The sequence below is a fragment of the Nicotiana sylvestris genome, chromosome 9 (assembly GCF_000393655.2).
Source record: "Nicotiana sylvestris chromosome 9, ASM39365v2, whole genome shotgun sequence".
Lineage (NCBI taxonomy): Eukaryota > Viridiplantae > Streptophyta > Magnoliopsida > Solanales > Solanaceae > Nicotiana > Nicotiana sylvestris.
The window spans coordinates 27,647,540-27,674,210 of NC_091065.1; the positions used below are offsets into that span (position 1 = coordinate 27,647,540).

The 26,671-nt window shown below is 41.3% G+C and overlaps 1 protein-coding gene across 1 annotated transcript; it reads right to left on the minus strand.

Moving 5' to 3' along the window:
- Positions 1–23,007: 23,007 nt before the first annotated feature.
- LOC104232291 (uncharacterized) lies at positions 23,008–24,753 on the minus strand. The gene is made up of 2 exons (XM_070156978.1): positions 24,126–24,753; positions 23,008–24,041 (listed from the first exon to the last, which is right to left on the minus strand). The coding sequence occupies exons 1-2, from the start codon at positions 24,751–24,753 to the stop codon at positions 23,008–23,010; spliced, it is 1,662 nt and encodes a 553-aa protein (XP_070013079.1).
- Positions 24,754–26,671: the final 1,918 nt, after the last annotated feature.

Below are 26,671 nucleotides of genomic sequence, written 5' to 3' on the forward strand. Positions count from 1 at the left end.
TTGGATAAAAGAAAATATTGCCTCTGTCATCTCATTATCCAATAAATGCCAAATACAAACAAATAAACCAAAAATTGCCATAATTAAAGCAGTTACGCATAATATCTCTTGACTGCATCTGAATTGATAGCCATGTCGACACATCTACCTTCGACATCTGTCAAACACAAAGCACCGTTGGACAGTACTCTGGTCACGATATAAGGCCCTTGCCAATTTGGGGCGAATTTGCCTTTTGCCTCGACCTGATGTGGGAGGATCTTCTTCAATACCTGCTGCCCTACTTCAAACTTCCTGGGGCGCACCTTCTTATTATATGTTCTTGCCATTCTCTTCTGGTACAGCTGACCATGGCACACTGCTGCCAATCTTTTCTCATCTATCAGGCTCAACTGTTCCAATCGAGCTTTGACCCATTCATCATCATTAATCCCGGCTTCAGCGACAATTCGGAGGGACGGAATTTCGACTTCCGCTGGTATTACGGCCTCAGTTCCATACACCAACAAATAAGGAGTTGTGCCTATGGAAGTTCGGACGGTAGTGCGGTAACCCAACAAAGCAAAGGGTAATCTCTCGTGCCATTGTCTAGATCCTTCCACCATCTTTCGCAGTATCTTTTTGATATTCTTATTGGCTGCTTCGACCGCTCCATTCGCCTTGGGACGATATGGGGTGGAGTTGCGGTGTGTAATCTTGAATTGTTGGCATACCTCTCTCATCAGGCTGCTATTAAGATTCACACCGTTATCCGTGATGATCACTTTTGGGATCCCAAATCTGCAGATGATATGGGAATGGACAAAGTCCACTACTGCCTTTTTGGTTACTGATTTGAAGGTTTTAGCCTCAACCCATTTGGTGAAGTAATCAATGGTCACTAGAATGAACCTATGACCGTTGGATGTTGCCGGCTCGATGGGCCCAATGACATCCATGCCCCATGCCACAAACGGCCAGGGTGCTGACATCGTATGTAACTCCGTTGGCGGAGAATGAATCAAATCTCCATGTATCTGGCACTGATGGCATTTCCTTACGAAAGTGATACAGTCGTGTTCCATGGTGAGCCAATAACACCCTGTTCGAAGGATCTTTCTTGCCAATACATATCCGCTCATGTGTGGCCCACAAACTCCAGCATGTACCTCTGCCATAACCGTCGTTGCTTGACTGGCATCTATGCATCTCAACAATCCCAAATCCGGGGTTCTTTTGTACAATATTCCTCCACTGAGGAAGAAACCATTCGACAAACGCCGGAGGGCTCTTTTTTGGTCTCCAGAGGTATGTTCTGGATATATCCCCATCCTGAGGTATTCCTTGATATCATGAAACCAGGGTTCGCCATCTGCTTCTTCTTCTATGGCGTTGCAGTAGGCGTGCTGATCACGGACCTGGATGTGTAGAGGATCAACATACATTTTGTCAGGGTGGTGCAGCATTGATGCTAAGGTGGCCAAGGCATCCGCAACCTCATTGTGAACTCTCGGGATGTGTTTGAACTTCACCGATCGAAATTGCTTGCTCAGGTCATGCAAGCATTGTCGGTATGGTATGAGTTTTAGATCTCGTGTTTCCCATTCTCCCTGAATTTGGTGTACCAAGAGGTCCGAGTCTCCCAAGACCAAGACGTCTTGGACATCCATGTCGGCAGCCAAGCGCAGACCCAGAATGCAAGCCTCATACTCGGCCATATTGTTGGTGCAATAGAAGCGTAGTTGAGCCGTAACAGGATAATGCCATCCTGTTTCAGAAATGAGTACTGCTCCTATTCCAACCCCTTTCGCGTTTGCAGCTCCATCGAAGAAAAGCTTCCAACCTGGTTCCTCGGGTAATTCCAACTCGTTTGTATGCATTACCTCTTCGTCAGGAAAATACGTTCTTAAGGGCTCGTATTTTTCATCAACGGGATTCTCCGCCAAATGATCGGCCAGCGCCTGGGCTTTCACGGCTGTCCTCGTCACATAGACGATATCAAACTCTGTGAGCAGAATTTGCCATTTTGCTAACCTTCCCGTGGGCATAGGTTTCTGAAAGATATACTTCAATGGGTCCAAACGGGATATGAGATAAGTAGTATATGAAGACAGGTAGTGCTTCAACTTCTGAGCTACCCAAGTTAGGGCGCAACATGTTTTCTCGAGTTGAGTGTACTTGACCTCATGTACTGTGAATTTCTTGCTAAGATAGTAGATGGCTTTCTCCTTCCTTCCTGTGTCATCATGTTGCCCCAATACACAACCAAATGAATTTTCCAAGACCGTCAGGTAAAGAATTAGGGGCTTCCCGGGCTTAGGCGGGACCAATATGGGTGGATTAGACAGATACCCTTTGATTTGGTCGAAAGCCTCCTGACACTCTGCCGTCCAACCTACCGCAACATCCTTTCTCAGCAGCCGAAATATGGGCTCACAAGTCGCTGTGAGTTGAGCGATGAACCTGCTGATGTAATTGAGTCTACCCAGCAAATTCATTACCTTTGTTTTGTTCTTTGGCGGTGGCAAATCTCGGATGGATTCAATTTTGGATGGGTCTAACTCAATTCCCCGTCGACTGACGATGAATCCTAGCAGCTTTCCTGATGGAACCCCGAATGCGCATTTGGCCGGGTTGAGCTTGATATCATACCTTCGGAGTCTTTGAAAAAATCTCCTTAGGTCCGCTACATGGTCTTCCTGACGCCAAGATTTGATGATCACATCATCGACGTACACCTCGATTTCTTTGTGTATCATGTCGTGAAACACAGCAGTCATTGCTCGCATGTATGTTGCCCCGGCGTTCTTCAGTCCGAATGGCATTACCCGATAGCAGTAAGTTCCCCATGGTGTAATAAACGCTGTTTTTTCCGCATCTTCCTCGTCCATTAGGATCTGATGATAACCCGCATAGCAATCTACAAAGGATCCGATCTCGCGCCCCGCGCAATTATCGATCAAGATATGGATGTTGGGCAATGGAAAATTGTCCTTGGGACTTGCTTTGTTGAGGTTGCGGTAGTCGACGCATACCCTGATTTTTCCATCCTTCTTTGGGACTGGTACCACATTGGCCAACCACTCGGGATATCGAGTGACCCGAATGACCTTCGCTTGCAACTGCTTAATTACTTCTTCTTTGATCTTTACACTCATTTCTGTTTTAAATTTCCTTAGTTTTTGCTTGACCGGAGGGTATGCCGGGTCAGTGGGTAATTTGTGAACCACTAAATTGGTGCTTAATCCAGGCATATCATCATATGACCATGCAAAAACATCTTTGAATTCCATGAGGGTTTTGATCAATTCTTCTCTGACATTCGGCTCAATGTGGATGCTAATTTTGGTCTCTTGGACGTTATCAGCGTCTCCTAGATTCACAGCCTCAGTGTCATTTAGGTTAGGCTTGGGTTTCTCTTCAAATTGGCACAGTTCTCGGTTTATCTCTTCGAAGGCTTCACCTTCGTCACATTCAGATTCATCATCACAAACGACCTCTTGCATCATTGAGTCGGATTCAGATTGATTTATTAGACTAGGTCGAAGATCCGCTGTGCATGCCATGTCATTAGAACCAGTAAAAAGAGAACTGTTCAGAAAGGAAAAGAACAAAACAAAATTAAAACGAGACAAAAGAACTTTATTAAACTTGCGGGATAAAAGGGTTCACACTTTTACAAAAAACTAAAGTAAAATTTGGATTACACCCTTGAATAATCCGGACAAAATAAAACACAAAAAACATAAATCAAAGCCTACTACCAAGACTCCCCTCGGACAGGAAGAGGAGTAACTGTCCAATTGTTGGTCTTGGCCTCAGGCCCCACAAACTGTATCTCTACTCTGCTGGAACCTTCTCCAGCTTCCACCATACTGACATCCGCGAATAGCCTCTCAAAACTCTGATTCAGGTCCTCATTTATACCGATCAATGGTTCTAGAATCTTTGGGGCCGGTGACCCCTTGGCACTTGCTTTGACAAAAGACCTCGAGAGACGTGGCACCGGCTTAGGCAGAAACCAAACCCTCTTCTTCATTTTTCGCGCTTGCTTCCTATCTGCTGCGGTTGGTTTGAACCCCAATCCGAAAGTTTCCAGATTTTTAGGAAGGGAGACAGGTTGGACAATCCCTTGAAGCTCGACTCCTAGGCCTTTTCCCGGCACAAATCCATTACCCAGCATTTTTGAGACCATCATGACTGTTGCGGCAGCTACCCTAGGGTGCGGGATGATTTCTCCTTCAGGAATTTTGTTGGCCGACCCTGTATCGAAAATCTGGTAGACCCAAGGACCTTTGTCATCAGCGGTCTCTATGAAAGGTACAATGGTTCCGCCCATGGTGCACGTTGTATCCTCGCCGTGTAACACGACCTCTTGTCTTTCCCACTCGAACTTCACCATCTGATGTAGGGTGGAAGGCACCGCTTTGGCTGCATGAATCCAGGGTCGTCCCAACAGCAGGTTATAAGATACTGTGGCGTCCAACACCTGGAATTCCATGGTAAACAGGACTGGACCGACGGTCAGTTCAAGTATAACATCCCCCACAGTGGTTGTTCCGTTTCCGTCAAACCCTCGGACACAGATATTGTTCTTGTGGATCCTTCCGTGGTCGATCTTTAACTGGTTCAAGGTAGATAGTGGGCAAATATTGGCGCTTGAGCCGTTATCCACCAATACTCGAGTTACCACCGAGTCTTCACATTTCACAGCTAGGTATATAGCTTTATTATGCTCCGTACCTTCCACCGGCAGGTCATCATCTGAGAATGTTACCCTGTTCACCTCGAAAATCTTGCTGGCAATGGTTTCCAGGTGGTTTACAGAAATCTCACTGGGTACATGAGCTTCGTTCAATATCTTCAACAGGGCCCGACGATGCTCCTCAGAATGGATCAGTAATGACAACAGTGAGATCTGGGCCGGTGTTTTTCTCAGCTGTTCGACCACAGAATAGTCTTGTACTTTCATCTTCCTCAGGAACTCTTCAGCCTCTTCTTCGGACACAGGTTTCTTGGTTGCAACTGGGTTGGTTCTTCTTAGCTCCACCGGAGCAAAACATCGACCTGATCGAGTCAGCCCTTGCGCTTCACAACTGACTTCTTCCACCTGTTTTCCTTTGTACATCACCACCGCCTTTTCATATTTCCAAGGCACAGCCCTGCTGTCAATCATCGGCAGCTGGACCACAGGCTTTATGGTCACCCGTTCTCTACATACCCCTTTCAACACGACCGCCGGTGTGGGCGGGATCCCTGGTATTACCAACTTGCTTGGCTCGGGTTTGCTTGTTATGGCGGACGGGCTCTTTCCCAATATCACTACCGGCTTGACGCCTTCTCCCTGCGACTGTACACTCGTTCCTCCACTGGTTGAGACTTCTTTCGGGGCGGCTTGGATCATCATCACTGTTTGTGAGGGTTTTCTCAATTCTCCTCCCTCACACACCAACTCAATCATGTGAGTTTCGTGGTGCGCTGGCAGTGGGTTTTGGTTGATGTTAGGAGCTTCTGGTGTCTGGACCTCGATCTTATTGGTGTCAATAAGATCCTGTATGGCATGTCTTAATTTCCAGCACTTCTCGGTATCATGCCCGAGCATCCCGGAACAGTATTCACAACTGATTGATCGATCCAAATTCTGAGGTGGGGGATTTTGTTCTCGAGTCTGGATAGGACTAACCAAACCCAATTGCCTCAGCTTGTGGAACAAAGCAGTGTAGGTTTCTCCCAGCTCTGTGAAAGTTCTCTACTTCCGCAACCTGTCATTCCTAGCATCTGGATTTCCCCGAAAACCTGCCCCTGAAGGGTTTCTATACGCCCTTGGTGGAGGGTAGGTATTTTGTGGTGGTGGATATATATTCTGGGAGCCGGTGCGCGCCATTGTGGGCGAACCGGAGGCTGAGTGTATGCCTGGGCTTGGTGTACGGAACAATGTGGTTCTCGAGGTGGATAGAAATTTTGTGGTGGGTTGTATGGGTATTCTGACCTGTGAGGTCTGGGTTGGTTGTAGTGCGGCCTGCCAGCCCTGGACCAACTGCCTGCCTCGATCGTGGCAACCTCTTCTTTCTTTCTTCTCAGCGCACCTCCCGTGCCGCTTTGAATAGCCTGGGTTGTGGCTTTGAGTGCCGAATAGTTCAAGATCTTGTCAGATCTCAGACCCTCTTCTATCATGACCCCTATCTTGACCACCTCGTTGAAAGATTTTCCAACTGTTGTCACCAAGTGACCAAAGTAGGTTGGATCTAGTGTCTGCAAGAAATAGTCCACCATCTCTCCCTCTCTCATGGGAGGATCGACTCTAGCTGCTTGTTCTCTCCAGCGGAACCCGAACTCGCGAAAACTTTCCCCGGGTTTCTTCCTAGTTCTTAATAATGTGAGACGGTCAGGGACTATCTCGAGGTTGTACTGGAAATGACCTGCGAAAGCCTGGGCCAGATCATCCCAAGTATACCACCTACTGGAATCCTGCCTGGTGTACCATTCTAGTGCAGATCCGCTCAGACTCTGGCCAAAATAAGCTATCAACAGCTCATCCTTGTCGCCTGCCCCTCTCATCTTGCTACAGAATCCCCGCAAATGTGCCATGGGATCACCGTGTCCTTCATATAAATCAAACTTAGGCATCTTGAACCCAGCCGGGAGTTGGACGTCTGGAAAAGGGCACAGATCTTTGTATGCTACGCTGACTTGGTTGCCCAGCCCGTGTAAGTTCCTGAAGGACTGCTCCAAGCTTTTGAACTTTCTCAGCACTTCATCCTGTTCAGGGGCCTTAGCCGGCTTTTCAATCTCTGCCGGCACTTCCAAATGTGGATTGTAAGCTTGAGGCTCGGGTGCATGGAATGTAGGCTCAGGGGGATAGTATTGTGTATCGTGAGCCTGAAACAATGGCTCACTGGTCGTCCTTTGCAAAGGGGCTGATGTTGGTCCCACAAAAATGGGAATATTGGGTGTTGGGAGAGGTTGATGGGGTGGTGGAGCTTGGGAATCATGAGGGCTTCTTTCTTGATGATAAAGGGGATTTGGACGGCTTGTGGAAGGGCCAGAGTGAGGGTATTCCGGCATGTGTCCCAGTGTTTCAGGGCTCTTTTGTGTTTTGGCTAGGGCTAGCTGCATTGCATTCATCTCTAGTCCCATCCTTTCAATCTTTTCCATCGCTTCTTTTAGCAACTGGCTCATTGGCCTTTCTTCCTCATTACTATTCTCTGAAGTAGTCATGCTTGTTGCTACCGGTCCTTTGGATCTGGTTTGGTAGGAGTGTGTTGCCAGAGTTCTTTAACAACTAACTTGTCTGGTATAGACAACAACAAACTTTGTTAGCGTTAGAGTTTAACAGATTTGATCATAACACATAGAGGATGCAATGCACCTAGGCAGTTAACCGTTTCTACATGTTTTGCTTCAAACAACATGCGTCATCCCGGTTTGCTCATTCGTCCCTTTAAAGTATTTTGGGAAACCCTGTGTTTTACTTTATTATGCATTTTCTTTTCTTTATTTATTAAAAGCGGTCGAATCTTATGGGGATTGCCTACGTATCACGTCCCCGCGTGAATCAGACCAGGCGTAGTTCTGCCTTAAAGTAAAGACACATAGAAATTCTTCCGGAGTCACTTAATTTCATTATCAAAATTTGCTATTACACATTGCTTCAAACAAAATAGCAACAGTACAGACTCCACGGTTTTAAACTTGGTTTGAAGAAAAGAAAACAACATATGGGGAAACAACAAACAAAACGAACAGGACTCGATCAACGACTAATTTTCCAACTTAGGGACCCACGAGGCATCTTTCGGCCCTTTCGCGGCCCTAGGTGTAAGGTCTCTTTGCAAGCTCTTCAACTCGTTCATAATCTGGTGGACGCAGCCCATGATGGAGGCAATGAGGGTTTCCCGAGGTGTTTGCTCGCATGCCAAGCATTTCAGGTAGATGTAATGCCCGATTTCGTCAATTCTTGCTCGAATGTTGTCCCTTTCTGCGAACAACTGCCTTATATGTCGGCTCTTTAATCCTAGCGTTTGTGCATTGGTGGCGAGCTGATCCTGGAACATCTCCATTTGCCTTTCCATCCTGGTCATTGCATTGTAATAGCATCTTCTGTCGGCTTGGGCATCTTGTGTTTGCTTGAAGATCCGCTCTTGCAGAGCGGAATTTGTTTCCTTTACCGCTTTGACGCTCAGTTCACAATCCCTCATGACCTGCTGTAGGCGCTTCCTCCGGGCCATTGTACCTTTTGCCCATTTGACCTTCATCCTTGCTATGCAAGCCTCTGATTGGTCTAATTCTTCTTGGCTCTGGATGACCTGATTTCTCAAACTGGCTATCAATCTTTCGTCGGAGCAACGCTTCTATCGGTCGATGTTATTCTTACTGGCTTGGCGAAGGCGGGCCTTCAGGGTTTGGTTTTCTTGGGCTAGCCTGTCTTTTTCAGCCTGCTCCTGGGCGACTTGCACGTTGTTTTCGAATACAATCCTTTCAACTTGTCGTTTTAGCTTCCTGATTTCAACCAGGTAACCTTCCTCCTTTGCGAGCCAGTCCCATTGTTCTTATGATGACTCAACAAAATCTTGGAGGTGAGGCCGTTTGGTTGGCCATTTCACAATGTTCTTCTTGTTATGCCAGGCGAGATAGGCCGGCGAGACTTCACCCCTAGACACATCACCTACCCGAGTATTTGCCGTCAGGTACTGGCATTCACTCCATATGCAACAAACTGTCTTTTCAGGAAATTGGCCGTCACTGCTGACCTTGACTGCATAAGTGCTGAGATCTTCGTCCGGGTGTAGTACTTGACATCTTCCTAACTGTCTCATCACCCTGTAAGGGGCATAAGGTTGAATACCTCTGAGTCCCATCAGGAGGAAGTGAGGACCATTGGCGGGCATGTATATGATTTCTTCCACAGAAAGCCAACCCAAAGTCTAGTTTATTAGATCTGTGGTGATGACCCGGAGATAGGATATCCATTCTTCAAACCCTCCCGGTGATCGGAAACCTGAAACCCTTAGGTTATAACCCTCGATGCAGCCCCCATTTGTAGACATGTAGCGCATATACTGAGGATGGTGACACAAGTGTTCGATCATCCACATCTGTAATAACAAGTTGCACCCCTCGAAGAAGTCTGCTCCGGCCTTACAAGCCGTGAGGGCTCGGTACATTTCTGACACTATCATAGGAGCAAGGATGCTTTTATCGTTGGTAATCAGGACTTTGACGATTCCAGCCACTTTCAGGTCGATATTTCTATCTTTTCGGGGAAACACCACAAGGCCCAAAAATGCCACCATAAAAGCGAACCGCCTATGCTCATTCCATTTTACCAGATTTCCCCTGCTGCAAACACCACTTTCTGGATCATTAAATCCTCTTATGCTCCCGTACCTCTAGTATATTAATTGTAGGGTAGAAAAACCTCTATCTAGTTCAGCGTACGGGACTCCCTTGCTTATCTTCAACAGATCCATGAATTTGTGTGAATTCACAACTCTTGGAGCGATCAGGTATTTGTGTCTCAAACCTTCAGTGACGTCCATGTAACCCGCCATTTCTTCTAAGGTTGGGGTGAGTTCAAAATCAGAGAAACGGAACACGTTGTGGGCCGGATCCCAAAATGTAACCAAAGCCTTTATGATGTCGCACCGAGGCCTGACGTTCAACAAATTAACCAAACCTCCCAGGTGCAGTTTGATCTTGTCTTGCTATGACTTTTCCAAATCCTCCTACCATAATCGCACTTCCAGAGGGATTTTGCTTCTAACTGTTACCGGCAAACTTGGACATATGCTCATTCTGCATGTTTATTGGGGTGATTAAGCAAAGATCCAGACTCATTGGACTCAAATACCAAATTGACACACCCTTCTTTTTTTTTCCTAGAAAAACGAAATTTGGTTGTTTCCGAAAAAGTATGATGTCACCTTAAAAACTTTCGTTCTTTGGATTGTACCTATATTTTGCAAATGCTCCCCATGCGCTTTTCCCAACATATGAAGCGTGGGGGACATATGGGAATTCCAAGACTTCTTGGATTCCACAAATGTTCCCCATGTGCTTTCCCAAAAAGCAAGCGTGGGGGACATAGGGAATTCCAAGGCTTCTTGGATTCCACAAATGTTCCCCATGCTTTGATTAATATAATAGCATGCTTAATAAAAAATCGTGCAACTTTCTTATTTAACGTGATCAGCATGATAAGAAGTGTCATTTGTCCGCAAATATCATTTGTCCGCCAAATGACTCATTCACCCTTGAATAAATATAACATGTAGCACATAGGATGCCAAAGATGGTCTATTATTTTCAGGTTGCTTGTCCTAGACGGACCCAACCCCTGTGTTGAGTCCCCTAAGTCAAATGCACATGATGCAAATAAACGTTCCTACTAGGGATCCGGCATGTGGCTTTGTTATACTAAGTTCATAACCTGGGTATTTGTTCTAGACCTGGCTTACCCGAGCGGACAACTCGAGCCAAGGATGGGAGCTGTGTACCGGTAACCAAAAGGCCATCCGATTTTGCAACTCCTCCGAATCCTCGTTCTATTTTGGCATATGACACTAACAGAAAGAAGCCACGACCAGCGTGCGCTCCTCAAGAGAGAAGAGAAGGGTTTCGGCACAGTTTATATGTACAGTTCAAACAATATCAAAGCAATTAAAGCAGCATTTGCCACATTAGGCGCGAACACGCAAAAATCAGATAATAAATAAAGCCAAATAATAACAATTATTTTAAGCTCGAATTCTCAACCCTGAACTAGTGGTTCTGGGTTAAGATCCCCAGCGGAGTCGCCAGAGCTGTCACACCTCCTTTTTAAGTACCCGAGAGGGCACAAGGGAGTTTTTTCCAATTAAAGGACAATCGAAACGGGATTGGTTTATTTATTTCAGAGTCGCCACTTGGGAGATTTAGGGTGACCCAAGTCACAGATTTTGATCCCGAATCGAGGAAATGAAGGACTCCATATTACAGTCTGCGTACCAGAAATCCGGGTAAGGAATTCTGTTAACCCGGGAGAAGGTGTTAGGCATTCCCGAGTTCCGTGGTTCTAGCACGGTCGCTCAACTGTTATATTCGGCTTGATTATCTGATTTTATACAAATATGAACTTACGTGCCAATTTTATCTTTTAACCGCTTTTATCATTATTATTATTTTTACAAGGAATTGCAACGTCACGAAAACATACCTCGAATCACGTTACATCAATGTACACGTGATTATTGACATATCTCGACTCGGTTGAGATTTAGATTTGGGTCACATAAATGTGCACCCGAGTTAAGGAAAATAAATTATTAAAGGCGCGCTTAAAGCAACTAGCGTGTTGTTATTTTGGGGAAAGCCATGAAATTCGCTTAAACGGCATGTCCCGAATTCTAAGTATTTTATATATATACATTTAGAGGGCCCCGCACTTTGTACATTTTTGTTTGTCGAGGCTCGTCTCATTCCTTATGAAAAGAATTTGCAACGTCATGGAAATGCATCTCAGACCACGCCACAATCAATGTACCCGTGGTTAGAGACACATTTCGATTCCGTTGAGATTGGGAGTTGGGTCACATAAATGTGCACCCGAGTTTAAGGAGATAACATTATTAAGTACGCGCTTAAAGAGACTATCGCGTTATTACTCTGGGAGGGCCGTGAGATTTGCTAAACGACCCATCCTGGAAACTGAATGCTTCGATGATATACATTTAACGAGGGCCCCGCAGCTCGTGCGTTTTTATTTATTTTTGTCGAGGCTCATCTCGTTCTTATTTTAAAAGGATATCCTATAGCAACTACGTTTCTTGTCGCGTTTGTCTCTACTAATTGAAAACAGTAGATAGTCCTAATTAATTACGTGCTTGCAAGTTATCTATAACAACATTCAGAAATGCTTAAAAATCAGAAACGAGGCTGCGTGCACAGTCAGCCGAACAAATAATCACGGGCCCAAATCCAGCCCATGCGTGATGGGCCAAACCTGGGCCACTGCTTGTTCGATGCGGGCCTGCTTGGTCTATTTTGACCTGAGCTCGACCTTCATGAGGCTGAGATTGCAAGATTTGTGTTCTTTATCTTAACAGGTGGTTTACTAGTTATATGAGACCATTAATCAGAAAAGGAAGAACTTAGCCCATGATGTACAGTTTTCATGCTTGGTATACATTACAGCACATATTACAAAGTAAACTAAGTCTGAGATGCAACCTATTTCATTGAGAATATTTTCACCTATCAGCATACATATGTAAACTACCATTTAGCTAATCTATATTGATATACACTGGGCATACAGGCTGCTTCTATTGTCAACACAGGAATGAAAATTATCATACAGTACATGATATCTAATATAACAGTCTATGTATGAAAATCAACTTCAGGTCTTTTCTTTTTGCATTCATGCTCAATGTTCCAATTACATTTGATAGTGCATTGGTTGTGTACCTGGTATAGAGGACAAAGAAGAAAGGACTGATTAGCTGGGCAGTATGCAGTAAACACAGCAACAGTAGATACACAGCAACAACACAGCAACAAACCAACAATCCAAGTGTTTTCCACAGTCCACAGACAACCAGCAATAATTCCCAGAACAAAGAAAACCAGCAGATGGTCGAGCACCAAACAAGCAATCCCAGAAAAGAGTAATGACACAATAGAAGTAACAGAGTGTTCAATGCAGCAACACCAGCAGTTCAACAATCACAAGCATGCTCAATCAGTGCAAACAACAGAACTTGGCCAAGACAGCTTGACCAATATGAACTCTTAGGTAGCTTTCAAACAGTGTTTACTGGAAATTTCCTTATGTTTTCAGTTTTCTTTAAACTCACAAGACCTCTCTCAAGACTAAAAATTCCAGCCCCTTTTTAAGTTATGAAATGGCCTATTTATAAGCCAAACGACCCAGTGCAGCTAAGCTGCCTGGATCCCTCACTTGCAGACTGCCCATTCCCTTTAAGCCCATGCCTAAGCATCTTTTTGTGCCAGCCCTTTGTTCCCCACGCCTGGTTTATTCTTTAATCAAGGATTATGGGCTTATTTTATTATTCCTTTTAAACCCATACTCTTGTGTCTTGTTCCCCATGGGTATTAGTTTAATCCCAATTCAGTACCCTACTTGTCAGCTCATTTAAACTAATTATTTTTGTTCTTTTCAAACCCCAGACTACCCCTGTTAAACCCTGGTTATCACTGTCTTGACCCTTTGCAATAATGGGTTATTTTGGACTTCTGAAAAATTTAAAATCGAAGCTGCCCTAGACTGAATCTTTTAGCTGTTTTGTAATGCAGTTTATAGGCTAATCTCAGGCAATGTCGAGCATTCAGTCAGTGACATGGTTCATTTAGTCATGTGAAATTATTAGCTTATTTGATCCATTAGTTATAGAGAACTAATCGACGACATTTATCGAGTCGACTATACTAATTATAACAGGTAATAATCAGTCGTTCAAATAAACAAACACATACAGGGACCTAAAGGGCTTCGGACAACTTTGGTCGATCACTGGGAACCTATATAAGTTATTTATGCGACGACTATCCTAATCGGACATGCTTATCACAGGATACATTCAAATCATACACAGAAAACAATCGACCAAATAAAAAGGTCTTTGACAGAGATGGAAGAAATTAAGAAAACTATCAGAAAATAACAAACAAACACAACAAAGCATGCTAGCGACTTAATTGGCAGTTGAATAAACAAAAAGGAAAAGAACAACTTACCGAAAAATGTTTAAACCAAACTGACCCAAAACTGATTCCACTTTGACCATTTGAAGCCGAACAAACTTTAACCAAGGTGTTCTCACATGAGAACACCTTGGTTAAGGTCTATTAGACCTTTGACCCCTGTCAAGACTGGCCGGGTTCCTCAGGTCCATGTGTTCTAGGGTCTGGATTTCCAGATCTGGTTTTTTAGAAGTTGTGGGTAGATTCAGACCAAACCAAGCTTGGTTTGGTCACGAGGGAAGTCATGGGAGTGTCTGATACAAATATGGTGAGGTTTGGTATAGATCGAGTTTTGTCTCGAATCTTCAAATCCAGATTCGAGACGATGGGAGGTGATTCGAGGTACATGGTTAGTGGATTCGTGTTCAGGGTGGTTGGATGATTCAGGGGTGTGAAGGGGTGGTCATCGGCGTTCATGCCGCCGGGCTCTGGTGAAAGGGATATCAGGGCGGCTTGCTAGGGTTTGGGGGTTTCAGGGCTTGGGGAAGGAGACGAGTGAAGGGTGGGGTTCGGATAGGGGGCGTGGGGTGTGAAGGGAAGGCTTATATATGGTCTAGGGGTTTAGATCTGAGCCGTTGGATCAGATGATCTCAACGGCTTGGATCTGATGGTGAGGGGTGAGACGAAGCCGTTTGGTATTAAAACGGTGTCGTTTGGTTTTAAGTGATGGATTGGGTTGGACCGTCTAAAAAGGTCGGGTCACGGGTGCGTATGTGGACCGTTGGATCAAGAGGCTTAGACGGCTCAGATCGACTTGCCTAAAACGGCGTCGTTTCGGGAGGTGCCTGGGCAGGCCTGGTCTGGACCGGGTCCTTAGTTGTGGCTGAAGTGGGATGGACTTGGGCCTCAATTCAAAATAGGCCCAAGTCCGATTTACTACACCATATGCATTTTCTTTTGTTTTCCAAAAAAATTTTCTTTTAAAAATACAATTAAATTAAAATGAACTTGCCACATCCAACTAATCAATACTTAACACAATTATTTACACACATACTAAAAAAAATTCTAAATGGTTAAATCACAACCTAGAATAAAAGATGCATATATATTTTTTGAATTTTCTTTTACTGACCGAATTATGGTTTAATCACCATGACATACATATTTTGTATTTTGTTTGTTAATGATTAAATGCAAAATGGACAGACCCACAAATGACTAACAACACATGTCACGGAAAACTCGAAAAATTGTACAGCGAAATCATTTGTCACTATTTTTATTTTCTTTTGGAGCGATTGCCTGTGAAACAAAAATCACGTGCTTACACCATCAGTTGAAGATCAAAGCTTCGAACATTCCTAGGATGGCTTTTACGGCCCGTTGTGGGCATTATGAGTTCTTGGTGATATCTTTTGAGCTGACCAATGCCCTAGTAGCTTTCATGCACTTGATGAATAGCATGTTTTAGCCTTACCTTGATTCCTTTGTTATTGTGTTCTTTGATGATATACTGGTGTATTCTCGCAGCCGGGAGGAACATGAGCAGCATTTGAGGATCGTGCTTCAGAATTTGAGGGAGAATAAGTTGTATGTAAGTTCTCCAAGTGCAATTTTTTTGTTAGGATCGGTGGAATTATTGGGTCACGTGATGTCTAGTAAAGGGATTAAGGTGGATCTGGAGAAGATTGAGGCAGTTCAGAGCTAGCCCAGACCTTCTACTACTACAGAGATTTGGAGTTTCCTTGGGTTGGCTGGGTATTATTGTTGCTTTGTGGAGGAGTTTTCATCTATCGCAGCCCTATTAACTAAGTTGACTCAGAAGGGTACCCCATTCAAGTGGTCTGACGAGTGCAAGGAGAGCTTTCAAAAGCTTAAGACTACCTTGACTGTAGCTCCATTTTTTGTTTACCTTCAGGATCGGGTTCATATACAATCAATTGTGATGCTTCATGGGTTGGCATTGGGTGTGTGTTGATGTAGGATGGTAGGGTGATTGCCTATACTTCACGTCAATTGAAGCCCCATAAGAAGAACTACCCAGTACATGATTTGGAGTTAGCAACTATTGTACACGCGCTCAATATTTGGAGGCATTATCTTTATGGTGTGTCTTGTAAAGTGTACAACGGATCCCTAGAGTCTTCAACACATATTAAAGCAAAAGGATTTGAACTTGAGGCAACAGAGGTGGTTAGAGCTATTGAAAGACTGTGATACTACCATCCTTTTATCATCCAGAAAAGGCCTATATGGTGGCTGACGCCTTGAGTAGGAAGGCAGAGATCATAGGGAGTCTTACTTTTACTCCAGCTAAGGAGAGCCCGTTAGCAATAGATGTTTAATCTTGGCTAAGAGGTTCATGAGGTTTGATATTTCAGATCCTAGCAGGGTTCTTGCTTGTGTTGTATCTCAGTCATCTTTGTTAAAGCGCATCAAGGCACGTCAGTATGATGATCCCCACTTGCTTGTCTTAAAGGACACGATACAATACGGTGATGCTAAAGAGGTGATTATTGGTGATGATTGGGTATTGAGGCTTCAGGGTCGGATCTGTGTTCCTAATATGGATGGTTTAAGGGAGTTGATTTTTGAGGATGCTGATAGTTCACGGTAGTTCATTCACCCGGGTGCCATGGAAGATGTACCATGATTTGAAGCAGCATTACAAGTAGAGAAGGATAAAGAAGGACATTGTGCAGCATATTGCATGGTGTTTGGACTATCAGCTGATCAAGTATGAGCATCAGAGACCTAGAGGTTTGCATCAGAGGCTGGATATACCGAAGTGGAAGTGGGAGTGTATCACTATGGATTTTGTCGTTGGGTTGCCACCGACCTTGAGGAGATTTGATGTTGTGTGGGTCATTATGGACAAACTGACCAAGTCTGCACATTTCATTCCAGGCATGACTTCCTACTCTTCAGAGTTGTTGGCTCGAATTTATCTTAGAGAGGTTGTTCGTCTGCATGGTATGCCTATGTCTATTATTTAGGATCGTGGCACTCTATTTACTTCTCAATTTTGGAGAGTCGTACAGCATGAGTTGGGCACACAAATTGAGCTAAGTACGGCCTTTCATCCCTAGACGGACGGGCAGTCCGAGTGTACTATTCAAATCTTGGAGGATGTGTTGCGAGCTTGTGTCATTGATTTTGGGGGCTAGTGGGATCAGTTTCTACCGCTAGAAGAGTTCGCCTTCAACAACAACTACCAATCGAGTATCCAAATGGATCCGTATGAGGCCTTATATATGAGGTGGTGTCGTTCTCCGGTTGGTTGGTTTGAACTTAGGAAAACTAGGTTTTTGGGCATTGATCTAGTTCGTGATTCTTTGGATAAGGTGAAATTGATTCAGGAGTAGCTTCGTACAGCGCAATCCAGGAAAAAGAGTTATGCTGATAGGAAGGCTCGTGATGTGGCATTCATGGTGGGTGAGAAAGTTATACTCAGAGTTTTGCCCATGTAGGGTGTGACGAGGTTTGGGAATAAGGGAAAGTTGAGCCCTCGGTACATCAATCCATTTGAGGTTTTGGAGAGAGTTGGTGAGGTGGCCTACAGACTTGCTTTTCCACCCATCTTATCGAGAGTTCATCCGGTGTTTCATGTTTCCATGCTCTGAAAGTACTATAAGGATTCGTCACATGTGTTAGATTTTAGCTTGGTACTGTTGGACAAGGATTTGACTTATTTTCAGGAGTTGGTTGCCATTTTGGACAGGCAGATTCGAAAGCTAAGATCGAAGAATATTATATCGGTAAGGTTCAATCGAGAGGTAAACTGGCCGAGGACGGGACTAAGGAGACTGAGCATGATATGCGGAGCCGATATCCTCATCTTTTTGATATCCCATGTATGATTCTAGACCCATTCGAGGACGAACATTTGTTTAAAAGGGGGAGAATATAACGACCAGACTGGTCATTTTGTGTATTTGAGCCCCATTTCCTAATTTGATGCTTCCCGTGTGATTAATTATTATTTTCTGACTTGCGGAGATGGTTGGTTTAGTTTCGAAAAGGTTTTGGATGGAAATGGAACACTAAGTTCTAAGGTTGGAAGTTTAAGTTATAAGAGTTGACCAAGGTTTGGGTTTTTCGAAACAACCTCGGGATGGTATTTTGATGATTCCAATAGGTTTGTATGGTGATTTTGGACTTGAGTGTATGCCCGAAATTGAATTTGGAGGTTCCTAGGACAATTTGACTTTTTTTGCTGGAACTTGGCAGTTTGAGGGTTTAGAAATTTCATAAGTTTAACCAAAGGATTGAATTTGTGGCTATTAGGTTCGTATTATTTTCCTGGAATTGGAGTAGATTCTTTTCGTTATTTAGAACTTGTGTGCAAAGTTGGGTGTCATTCCGAGTTGGTTTGGTAGGAATCGCACACATGGTTGTGAATACTATAGCTCTTTAGTTTCATAGGTTGCATGACACGTTTTGGTGTTCGATTTGTGGTTTTAAAAATTATTTTGATGATCCGAGCATGCGAGCAATTTTTATGTGGTTTATGCACTCATTTGGTGTGGGCTCAAGGGGCTCGGGTGAGTTTCTGAATAATTTTGAAGTGTTTTGGTTTGTTTCATATTTTCTGATGCTGCAAACCTTGCATTTGCGAAGGTTTTCTCGCGTTTGCGGTGGCATTATCACATTTGCGGTGGCATTATCGCATTTGAGATGTGGTCTACCTGGGGGGCCTTGCAATTGTGAGGCACTTGGTCGCATTTGCGACAATGGAATGACACATGGGACGTCGCATTTGTGAGTTTGGATGAGGCAGTAAGGCTTCGCAATTTGCGAAGTATTTGGTCGCATTTGCGACATCCGCTGGGTAGGATGTCTTCGCATTTGCGATCCTTGTGTTGAATTTACGGGGGTCGCATTTGTGAACCTCTGGTCGCAAATACGACATCTACAGCTCGTTTATAGTTGGGTATTTCGGGACTTAGGCTTATTTTATCACGTTTGGAGCGCTATACTTGGTGAAGGGGGATTTTTTAAGGAGATTTTCATACATAGCTATTTGGTAAGTGATTTTCATTTATTTTTGATATTATATCTTGATATTTTATGGATTTTTTACACCAAAATCATGGAATTTGGAAGGAAGTTTTGGGAACTTTTTACTTTATTTTGAAAAATAAAAATTTAAGATTTGGAAGTCGATTTGCACTCGGTTTGAAAACTATTCATATATTTATACTCGTCGGGTTATAGATAGTCGATATCCCTTGACTCAGGTTTTGACCGTGCGGGCCCAGAATTGACTTTTGTTGACTTTTTAGAAATTGGGTAAAGATTGAGCATTTATTATTTGGAATTGATTCCCTTAGCATTGTTTGATATTATTGAGTCATTTTTTGCTAGATTTGAGTCGGACGGAGGTGAATTTAAAGAAAAAGCATTTTTGGAGTATTGAATTGACTTGTTTGAGGTAAGTATTTTGCCTAAAGGATTTGACTTTAATTGCGTATTTGTGTTATGTGAAAAAGCGACGCGTACACCAGATGACGAGCGTGTACACTAGTGACAACGTGACACATTTTAATGTTCTATGAGCCTCAAAAGAGGTGTATGTAAAATCAAAGGTAAATATGATATCGAGAAAAGCACGTTTATGATCGGCTATAATTACATATTTTAGTCGTTTATTACACTCTAATTTACTGTACTTTAATTGAGTTTGAGTTTTAATCGCTAGTGTTTTGCACTAATTGTATGTTTTATGCCTTGTAGGATTGATTCCGAGCTATGTAGATGTTATGGAATAAATTCAAGTGATTTTGAGATTTGAAGTCTGAGTAAAAGCCCAAGGAATTAAGCCGGGATCGTGTTCGGGGATCAACGAATGATAGTTAAGAACGAACGAAAAATCGAGTAGGCATATTGCGCACTGTCTAGTAAAATGCACATAACATTTTGCTCAAAACTCCATTTGGGCTCCACAATATATGGTTGGAAAGCTAATTTAAAGGGATACAACTGTTATGTTTTACATTTTTCCAAATTTCAAATAGTCCGCGGTCCAATCTGCGGCTGCGGACAGAACACTATGCAAAATCCGCGGTCAGGTCCGCGGTCGAATCTGCAGTCGCAGACGTTCTGACCTGGAAAAGTCTCCTTTTTAGCGTAGGAGAAGGTATAATTATTTGGGCCCGACCCTACTTGGTATATATACATGGAAAAACGGTATTTTGAGCACCTTTGACATACTTTTGACATAATTTAGACCTAAGGAGACCGGGAATTCGACCTAAGGAGGCAAGAACACACTAGGAGCAAGGCGGAGAATTCTTCTACGAGTTTTTCACTTCCTTCTTCCTATTTTCTATTATTGGTTATGAATTCTAGTATTGTAGTTTTGCATACTACTATGAATAGCTAAACTGTTATTTAGGGTTTTGATGGAACCTATTGGAGGATGATTTTCATGTTACGCTAATATAGATTTGCCATAATATTTTCTCTATTTGTTCAACTATATTATTATTGTGGTTGGTTGAAGAGCTCTCAATCGACTGTGCCTATTTAGTGTGTATTACTCGGGAGAGAGTGCATATTTAGGTAGTTGTTGAACAACATCACTCCTAACGTATATGAGAGATCAATACGGAGGATTTAAAGGTGGGATTAGGGATAACGAAATCTTGGGTGCGATCCGAGTAAGTCATGCTTAATGCCAGCTAGCGTAATTTGGGAGAATATGTCTGGTAAATTATGGTAATTACTCGGGAGAGAGTTACTACAGTCAGAGCGCTCATGATCAGTAGAGAATACTTAGGCGAATTTATAGAAAACGTAGCGGGAAGGATTCCGACAATAAGGAAAATCATAACTCTAGACCTCCTTATTCTTGTCTCCAATCCTTATCCTTATTAATTGATAGTTTTACTGCTTTCTAGTATTTATTAGTTACTTAGATAAAAATAAATATTATAATTTTATAATTAGGAAATTGTTTGGACTTGTGTTTCTTAGCGGTATTGAACAACTGTAGCTAAGCCTTAATTCTCTATGGGATTCGACTCCGGGCTTATAAACCGAATTATATTTACGACGAGCGCTTAATCCTTTTTATAAGGCATAATTGGGCGTGATCAGTGACTATATTTATCACTAATGTGTTGGACTGTTTCACCAATCATACTTCCAAATTTCCCCTCGTTATCAACTTCTTCATCTATTTCAATACAAGACTTTGATTTGGTAGGCAACCAAATGATGTAAGATATAATGATGAGGATCTAGTACACCAAACGTAAAAGAGGGTTAATATACTCACCACATAATCTCCATATAAACCAATATCACAGGGGATAACATATTCCACCAAATAACACTGGTACTAAATACTTCTTTGTACAAAAGAAAAATAAAAAATAAAACTTAATAGCTTTTTCAATTCTCAAGCCTAGATGGCACAATTTAGATAGGAATTGTTATACAAATAGCCAGTTAAATTCACGGTTTACTTTTTTTAACCGGTATACATGATTTATATAATTGTTATTCATAATTATATACATATTATGAATGAATTATATATATTATATACATTCGTCGGCTATTTTTAATTTAAAAAATTAGACGGACGGTTAATTATTTGGGTTGATATTGGAAGTTAAACTATTCTAAGTTGTGAAGATCCACGAATTTCTAAGGAAGTTTGAAAACTTTAGAGGGAGAATTACAGGAGCTACCCAAAAATAAAAAGTTTATTGTTACTTAGCCCGTTTAAGAAGCAGAGAAGGAATTTAGGGCTAACTTTACTAGCATTTTATGAGTAGAGCTAATATTAATAGCTTTTTTGTTTTAAAATGCCCAACTGAATAGTGGCTTGAAGAGGGAAATGTTGTTCGTGTTTGACTGGATTCCTATTGGTTTACATGAATCACGAGGGCTAGAATTTGGTACTACGTTCATGGCGAGAATGGCGGTGGTGGTGGTACGTGGAAAGTAACTAGCCATAGAGGTAGAAATGATTTTAGGATTCGTTAATCTAATGATATTTTCCGTCGTAAATTAGAGGACGAAACAAAAATTTACAAAAGAGCTTCAGTACTTATACATTAATTTTATGAAAATGCTCCTACAAATATAAATTGTTGTCACCTAAAAAGGTTTGATTCCCATTTCACCGTAAGTTTTATTTAAATGTACCGAAAGAGTAACTTTTGTTCAAATTAGTATCTAGGTCTCTAAATAAGTGACAAGGTAGTCAGGTGTTAGAGTTTTGAAGTCAAGGATTTTATAAGTCAATAAAATTCCTATATTAGAATCTTCATTAATTTCAGAAAGGGATTTTTATATAACTATACACTATTTGAAATTTTATTACGAAAAATATTTATATTTTGGTATTTATTCGACCTAAACACATTTTAGTTACAAAATATATACAATTCATCTTAAGGCTCCCAATCCATTATTTGTTCCTTCAATAAAGGAATTTAGTTACACCCTTCTCCCGTTTTTCTCTCCTCTCTCCTTTCTTCCCTCTTTTCTCCAAATTGAACTTACATTTAGAGATTTAGGTATAGGAAAACCAAACAATTAAAGCTGCAAAAATTCCACGAGTAAAACTGTACCTTGATAATGGGAAGTAGACAAAGTAGAAGCCATTGCTGATGACCTCCGCACTATACAGAAGTGAACTAGGGGATTCGCAAATGCTATAAATAACTCCTTTTGGTCCAAAAAACGAGTTTGCTAAATCTTTTGATTAATTGTCGCAGAACCTGAAGTTATCAATTTACCAACACGCAATTTTCACTTCCTTATTTCTAATTATCTTAATTCTCCCATAATATATCAGTCACATATTATATTCATTTATTGGGAGTTAATGAAAGCAGTCGTGTTCTTATCAATGATTTACTAATCACCATTTTTAAATCTCTTACTTCTCTTCCCTTTCTCTTTTAAGAAAAACAAACTTTAGTAGTAATACAAAGATTTGTATATTTTATATCTGATTTATGCATAGTAAAAAAAATTCATACAACTAATTATATATTATACAACTTATTTATAACTTATCTACATTTTCATACATTATTTTTACCCAGTTATATACAACTACAATATCATACCACATAAATACAAGTTTTATACAAATTTTATACAATATATCTTTTGCCAGAGGCGGATCCAGGAATTTAACTTTATGGGTTCAAGATTTAGAACTCTAGCACATACCTCAAGTTACTATACAAATAATAACCGAACGAAATATATATATATATATATATATATATATATATATATATATATATATATATATATATATATATAGCAAGTATCGAACCATCCAACATATTATATATTCAATAAATATCACCATTACAATTGTACCCTACGGGTTGTCATGCTTTGAAAACGATCAATAATCGCATCATTAGGTATAGTTTCAAATACTTCATCTTCTATATAACAAACTAAACAGTCATTCAAAAATTCATCACCAATTCTGCTACGCAAGTCATTTTTGATGTACTTCATTGAAGAAAAAGCTCTTTCTACCGTTGCAGTAGCGACAGGCAATATCAGACTTAACTTCACAAGCAAAAAAACAAGTCTCCAAGTCTTGTACAAATCTGTTTCAACTAGTCTTTCTGAAAGATCTCCAAGTCCTTTCAAGTTAGAGAAATCGTTGTCTTCTTTCACAAAGAGAATATAGTTGTCAAGCTCGTAACTGAGATCTTCAAGCTTTGAACCACTAAACTCGTGAGGATAAAGTGTAGCAAGTTTCATAATTCTTTCTTTATCATAATTTGCAAAAGAATTATCCGGACTCAAACTAGCCATACCAAGAAGTAGATTACTATTCACCGCATCAAAACGACTGTTAAGCTCTAAAAGTTGCAAATCAATAACAGTATTAAAAACTTCGACACGCAAATGATGAGAATATGTAACACTTGAACTCCTACGCTTTGACTTTCCAAGATGATAGTTCTTATCCATTTCAGGGATCACAATATCATGCTTGGCACAAAATGAAGAGGCATCATTTATCAAAGATTCCCATTTAGATTCTCTCATCCCTTGCAATTGCCTCTTCGCGAAACCAGCAAGCTTCATAGCATTTACAATATCTTGGTCTTTTCTTTGCAAAGCCATATTCAAATCATTTGTAATTGCCAATAATTTTAACATCAAGTGCATCATATGCACAAACTCAAAAGATCTTATGTCATTCACTAAACTTTTTGCCACTGATCTCTCTAGATAATTTGCACCCTCACTTGCAAGAAACTCAAGTACATTAATGATAGACGAGAATAATGTAATAAAGTTACGCACTGTCTTAAAATGAGAACCCCATCGAGTATCACCTGGCCTTTGGAGTCCAAGTTCTTGATTTAGTCCACTTCCTGTATGAACTTCACCAAGCACTTGTAGCTCCTCTAATTATTTTGCCTGATCCTCTCGAAGCATATCCCTACGCTTAAAAGAACTTACAACAATATTCAAGACATTAGCAACAATATCAAAAAATTGATCTACATCACAATGTTTTTTTGCAACGGCTACAAGAGTCAATTGCAATTGATGGCCAAAGCAATGTATACAATATGCCGAAGGATTATCTTTCAGAATTAAAGTTTTAAGACCATTGATTTCTCCTTGCATGTTACTAGCTCCATCATAACCTTGTCCTCGTATTTGAGATGGACTCAATGAGTGCTCTAAAAGCAAATCACAGATTGCTTTTTGTAATGACGATGAAGTTATTTTTTTAACATGAACAATACTAAGGAATCGCTCAATAAGTTTGCCCTCTTTGTTGACATACCGCAGAACAAGAGCCATTTGTTCCTTATGAGAGACGTCCTTAGATTCATCAACCAAAATTCCAAAATATTCTCCATTCAAATCTTCAACTATTGCTTTCATTATTTCTTTCGCACAAGCATTCACGATCTCATTTTGGATATTTGGAGCAATCATCATGTTATTTTGTGGAGCACTTTGTAGCACAACTTTTTTCACTTCATCATCCCTATTTGCATACCATTGTAAGAGTTCTACAAAGTTTCCTCTTTTAGTAGAAGCTTCACCTTCATCGTGGCCCCGGAAAGACATTCCTTGTTTTAAAAGATATCTTGCTACATCAATCGAAGCATTCAACCGAACTCAATAATCACTTTTAATTTTTTCAGACTGCTTGTCAAAAGAGGTTAGAATTGATTGTTCTTGATTAATTAAGTCTCTCATCATCTTAAAACACCGATTGTGAAGACTATTTACCTCTCCAATGTGTGCGTTAAATCTTTCTATAGCTTTATTCCAATCTCTAAAACCACTCTTTGTGAAAGAATCCCCAACTTTTCCATGTCCTCCATGCTCATTTTTAAACAAGTAACAACATAAGCAAAATGTTGCATCAACTTTAACACTATATTCTAACCATCCAGAGTATGAAGTGTTAAACCATTCAAGATTAAATTGACGCATAAATCCACCAAAATCTCTTTTTGGAAATCTACAATTACAAGGTTGACAAGGCCCTTGTTGAATATAATGTCTCCTCACTTGATCACGTAAATTCGGAGGATACTCTGAAATTTGCTTTCTTTCTGCAGGATCGGGTTCAAGATTCAAATTCAACATTTTCTCTTTGTTTAATCTTGCCAAAGGATTGATATTGTCATGAATAGTTGGACTTGGAGAAGAACTCGGCGTAGGAGGACTAGAACCAGAACCAGAAGTTTGAGGAGTTGGAATAACCTTGAAAAATTTTGTAATCATATCCACCCTCACTAAAAAGATCCTACAACTACAAAAATACAAAAAATAAATTACACTCCTGTGAGCACGTGATTTTTTCCTCACACGAACCACTCCAAAAAATTCAAAATAAAATAAATCTTTCTTTTTGTGTGCAATTTTGTGAATTTTCGTGATATTTTCTATAATTGTTTGCATTTGTGTATGCATATTCATTTTTTTTTAAATTAATGAAAATATAAAAATATAGCATATGCACTTAGGATTTGATTTTATATTTTTGGTTAATTTAGTAAAATACTATTTTACAAAATGAAAAATTCAAAAAATAATAACGTATTTTTGCATTTTTAGTGTTTAATGTCAAATTTTGCGATTTTCTTTTAATTTGGTATTAGTTATGTGTGATAATTATCATTTAGAGATAATTAGTATTTTAAGGTAATTTGGGTTTTTATAGCTTAATTTAGGATTTTTAAGTCCTAATTATTGAAAGAAAAAGGAAGAAAAGAAACGAAAAAAAAGAGAGAATTAATAAAAGAGAGGAAACAAGATCTGGGCCAAAAATCCCCAGCCCAAACACAAAACCAGTCCAAACCCATCAGAAAACCGTCCAAACCCGTTCGAAACTGGCCTACCTAGACCGGACCCGTCTCCAGCCTCAACCAAACGACGTTGTTTCAGGCGTTTCAATCTGGACCGTTGAATTTAACTTGATCAAACGGTCCCAAAGCCTTGACCCAACCCGACCCCGACCCAACCCGACCCCGACCCGTCACTCCAATACCCGGACCGCCCCAATACTACTCCAAACGAACCCGTTTTGTCATATGAATTAATCTGAGCCATTGGATTCCAATCATCCAACGGCCCAAATTAATTCACCAATTTCATATACCATAAACCCTCACCCCTACCTCAGAACACCCCCCCTCCTCACTCGTCTCTTCAGAAACCAAAACACACACCACCCTTACCACCGTGCTCCGCCCATCGGAAATTGCCTCACGGCGGTTCCGGTGGTCCAAACGACCCCATCTTTACACCACTGATTCCCCTCGACCTCCCCATTCCGAATCCCTAACCCTTATCCCTCGAATCATCCTATAACTTCTCGGATCTTCGATCAAAGATCCTCGTCCCAAACCCTAGCCTGTCCACTTAACCCCAAAATCACACCCAATAATCCCCTTGACCTCCTCGTCGCCAATCCCTAGCCAAATTGGCTCGAATCCGAGTAAAACTCGTCGAATGTCGGATCTAGGGTTCAACG

Coding starts and splice junctions, on each gene's coding strand:
- LOC104232291 (XM_070156978.1), bottom strand. CDS start 24,753: ATGTCTTTCCGGGGCCACGATGAAGGTGAAGCTTCTACTAAAAGAGGA. Junction 24,042..24,125: donor TGTCTTGAATATTGTTGTAA/GTTCTTTTAAGC, acceptor AAGTTCATACAG/GAAGTGGACTAAATCAAGAA.